General features: G+C 48.9%; 1 protein-coding gene across 1 annotated transcript; it reads right to left on the bottom strand.

Moving 5' to 3' along the window:
* Positions 1-414: 414 nt before the first annotated feature.
* On the bottom strand, positions 415-4,214 carry LOC136291682 (proto-oncogene Mas-like). The gene is made up of 2 exons (XM_066186827.1): positions 4,152-4,214; positions 415-1,524 (listed from the first exon to the last, which is right to left on the bottom strand). Exon 2 carries the CDS (start codon positions 1,506-1,508, stop codon positions 555-557), a length of 954 nt encoding a protein of 317 aa, XP_066042924.1. The 5' UTR covers positions 1,509-1,524; positions 4,152-4,214; the 3' UTR covers positions 415-554.
* Between the last annotated feature and the right edge of the window lie 350 nt (positions 4,215-4,564).

Raw genomic sequence — 4,564 nt, 5'->3', positions numbered from 1 at the left:
TCCCTGGTTCAGACAAGAAATGGACTTGGGGGATGTGAATCTTTTCAGTCCTTGAAATGCTCACATTAGGAAGCCCAGAATGGCTCTGTGAGCCACAAAAGGCTGTGTGTGTGCTCAGACATGGGAATTCTAAATTAAGAGGGAGAGATGGATTCTCCTTCCAGGAAATTTTACATCTGCTTCCAACAGGAGGATTGTTGGTACCAATCTCATTTTCAGAGATCTGAGTGAAAAGCAACACTGAGAATTTATGAGTTTATGAATGACAAAGATTTGTCCAGAGCAGGATTTCTTGGATAAAATTCAGACACCAAGACATTTCAGCCTTATCAAATGAATATTATTTAATAGTCACTGGAAAGAAACAGGAACTTTTAATGTGTCCTAAACACAGGTCAGGTAAATCCTGCGGTCCAGGTGCTTATGTGCCACAGATGGGGACTTAAAATACTGACCTAAAGTATCTACAAAGAGGGTACTGAGGGTCAGGTGAGATGAACCTTCGCCACTACCTCGGAGTTCTTCAGTTCTGCCAAGACATTCCAGGCAGGGTTTTAGGAGGACATGGTTATCGTGTCCCGGGTTTCCCGCTCATCTCTGTCATCTGCCGAGTCTTGGAAGGCCCTCTGGAATGCCTGCCTGAGGGTGAGCCTGAATTTCCGATCCCTGTAGCTTCCCACCAGGAAGTAAATGATGGGGTTGAGGGTGCTGTTGACGCAGGACAGCACAAAGCCAATCTCCGGGGAATACAGGAACTTATGGCCCAGGAGGTCCAGGAAGATGAGGACACTGAGGGGCACAGCAAAAATGAGGAAGAGGAGGATGGTGAGCATGATGACGGTGAAGAGCCGGCCCGTTTGGAAGGTTTGGGAGCTGCACTTGACCCGCAGGAAGAGGGTGAAGCTGAAGAGCAGCATGAGGGGTGCGCAGACGAGGAAATCAAAGGCTCTGCTGGCGATGAGCAGGCGCTGGCAGACCCTGGGAGAGGGGTGAATGGTGCACAAAACATATCCCAGAGTGTTCAGGAGCAGGGACAGGGCCCAGAGCAGGCCGGACACCACGGCAGACAGGTGCTTCGGGCGGTGTGTCCGGCACCAGATGGGGGACAGCACGGACAGGCAGCGCTCAATGCTGATGGCAGTCAGCAGGTACAGCCCCGTGCCGTACATGAAGAGATCCAGGAAGAGGAATATCCCAAACTGCACCCCCACGTTGAACTGCATCAGGTACTGCACGGTCTCCACGGCGATGCACAGCAGGTAGCCGAAGTCGGCGGCCGCCAGGTTCAGGATGTAGACGGTGAAGCGGTTCCTGCGGATGCGGAATCCCAGGTACCACAGGACCAGGCCGTTCCCCACCATCCCACAGGCAGCACTCAGCAGGCAGAAGCTCTCCATGAACTTGAGGACAGTGTAGGATGGCTCTGGTTGTCCCACAGCCCCGCTCTGGTTGGTCCCAGGAGCCTGGATGGCTGTGGTTGGGGGGATTGGTGTGGTTAAGGGTGTCATAGTGGGTGATTCAGACCTGGGAGCAGAGAGGGGAGAGGTGGTAACTCCAGGGTGACTTTTCTAGAGGGATTCCTTGGTTTGTTCCCCAGCTTTGTAGCTAGAACTTGATTTAATGGAACCTCAAACTAATTTGGTTTGGAAGGGACCAAGAGCCTTGAGAAACAGGACAAAGGGTAAAGGCTTCACACTGCCAGAGGGTGGATTTAGATGGAATATTGAGAATAAATTCTTCCCTGGGGAGGGTGGTGAGGCTCTGCCCCAGGTTGTACAGAGAAACCGTGCCTGCCCCATCCTTGGAGGTATCCAAAACCAGACTGGAGCAAACTGGGATAATGGAAGGTGTCCCTGCCCATTGCAGGGGGTTGAAACTGGATGATCTTTAAGGTCCCTTCCCACCCAAACCACTCTGGAATTCTGTGATTCCATGAGAACAACTGATAGGTTTTTATACTGATGACTTATTTCTGTTTTAATAAAGTGCCATTTGATGTGGTTCTCCTGCGTCCCCTGTACAGTAACAAATAAACATCTTGATCTGGCAGAGCCCTCAGCTTCTCCCTCAGAAACTGCAAGAACCACATGTAAGAAACCACAGATTATCTCGTCCTCACAGGACATGGGAGTTGTGTCTCTGATAACTTTTCCACACCACTCCATGAGTTAGGTCACTATTTCCTTCCCCATTGTACTGAGATCTGATTGAGAATCTTGGGGGTGAAAAAAAACTGGGTTTAACACCTTTTTTTGGTCTGATAAGAACAAATACAGTGGCTTTTCTGCTGTCTCCCAACCAGCTGTTAATTTGGACACGGAAGGCAGAGAAGTTAAAAAGAGGACAGGAACAAAGAATGGGGTTTTTGGGGAAGATGTGAATCACTGAACCATGTAGCCAGCATGAATCCTCTGTTGTCTCTTTGTGGTGCAGCAGCACACATGGAGATAGTCTTCCAAAAGCACCCAGAACGTGACAGACTGAATCACTGCTGTTCCATCGCAGCACCCCAGGCACATCGACCCCATAAACAGAGGGAAAAGAAGTGTGAGGTGCAGGGAATTTCAAGGTCAGGTTGGATAGGGCTTGGAGCAACCTGGGCTAGTGGAAGGTGTCCCTGCCCATGGCAGGGGGAGGGACTGGATGGGCTTCAAGGTCCCTTTCCATCCAAATTATTTGAGGATTTTAGGATTTCCTTTAGGGTTGATTGAAACCAGGGAACTTCTGGCACTGCAGAGCTGGATGATCCCATCCTCAGCTCTTACAGAACCTTGAGTACTTCTAACGTGAAGACTCTGGAGAGCAGCCCTGTGGCTGTTCCTCCCTCACAACCTGCTCCAGAGGCAGCTACAAATGATCACATTTTTGCAGAGATTAGCAGAGACAGTCTCGAGTTCTGTGCAGCTTTTCTGCTGCGAGAACAGAGGAAGGCCTGGTGGTTAAGTGGTTTCCTGGCTTCTGTGCAACCAAATTTCCACTCGATCAGAACACACTGAGGGTGTGAACATTTGAGTGTCATCTAAGTTCTGTCTCAGCCCACTGCAGCCTCCACAGGTGCATCTCTCTCCACTGGGGATTCAGGAATGACAGGTGATTATTTCCCAGTGTTAAATGGCTTTCTGCCATAGATCATGTCATAGAATCATGGAATGATTTGGGTTGGGATGGATCTTAAAGCTCATCTTGTTCCAACCTCCTGCCACAGCCAGGGACACCTTCCACAGACCAGGTTGCTGAAAGCTCTGCCAACCTGGCCTTGGACACTGGCAGGTATAAGGCAGCCACAGCTCCTCTGGACAACCCGTGCCTCACCACCCTCACAGAGAAGAATTTCCTCCCAAAATCTAATTCAAATCCACCATCTTCCAGTTTAAAACCATTCCCCCTTGTCCTGTCATTCCAAGCCCTTCTCCAAAGTCCCTCTCCAGCTGTCTTGGAGCATCTTTAGGCACTGGAAGGGGCTGTATGTGCATAAAGACTGCCAGGAACAGAAATGGCTGCAATGGGTAAATGACAAAACATCAGTAGTTTTGCCTTCTGCTGTATTAGAAGTGATGAAATCCTTCTTTTACTTCTACAGACCGTGGAGAAGAACACTGCAAAAGTCACTCATTCTCATTTATTTATCACATCCCTTGGAAGGACTGAATTCCTGTCTCCAAGACACATTCAAGACATGATTCTACTTCCTTAAGTAACTAATAAATGAAACTCTCCTCAAACAGCAGCAGCCTGAGTCCAGGTGGTCTTTTTCTCCCTTGAGATTAAACATCCTCCCTGTGGTTTGCATGCAAATCCTGCCTGCAGTTTCTGAGGCAGAACATCCCTGACCCCACAAAGATGTCTCAGACTATGGACAGAAAGTTTTGCTGTTGTAATGCCAGGTCTCTGAGTAATGACTTTTTACATCACAGAGGTGCGTTTAGAGCAGTTCAAGAGCACTTGTACAGGGAAAAGAGTCCCTGGAATGAAGCTTTCCTTATATTGAAAATGATTATCATCAATTCCTGATCTACAGCAAATTTCTGTCCAGCAAAGCAAGTAAATATTTGATCTTTTTTCCTCCACTGTTTTCGTTTCTCCTCCCTTCCCCAAAGCCTGACAGAAACGATCAGAGCGCAATGGCAAAGACCCACCTCAGAATTTCTCACCTTTTTTGCGTTCCTGGGAATTTCAGCGCCTGTGCCCAGCAATGTTGTCCCTGGACTGTGTGACATAGGGTGCAGCTCGAGCCCTTGTGTCATCCTGCTATGCTGGACTGGGCAGCCACTGTTTAAAAAGCCATGGTGTTTTCACCGTGACCCTCCAGTCAGCCAATCACTCATGGGGGAAATACCTCCTCTGTGTGGGTATGATCACTCAGATTTGAACCACTTCCCCCTCCCCTCTTTGCAGTGTCACGGAAACATTACTACTTCTCCCTTCCTCAGCCGTTCTTGTAAGAGCTGTCCATAGAAACCTTGCGCTGGTGTTATGTCCTACTCGAGGCCCTGAGATGCTCTGATTTCACAGCCCCTGAAGATGTGAGGTTTTAGTGCTGCTCAGGTAGAGAAATTTTAAGTCC

The sequence above is a fragment of the Chamaea fasciata genome, unplaced genomic scaffold (assembly GCF_029207755.1).
Source record: "Chamaea fasciata isolate MVZ Bird 193981 ecotype frontalis unplaced genomic scaffold, bChaFas1.0.hap1 SCAF_7, whole genome shotgun sequence".
NCBI classification, from domain to species: domain Eukaryota; kingdom Metazoa; phylum Chordata; class Aves; order Passeriformes; family Sylviidae; genus Chamaea; species Chamaea fasciata.
The sequence above is the reverse complement of the archived record's forward strand: the minus strand, read 5'-3'. Positions and strand labels throughout refer to the sequence as shown.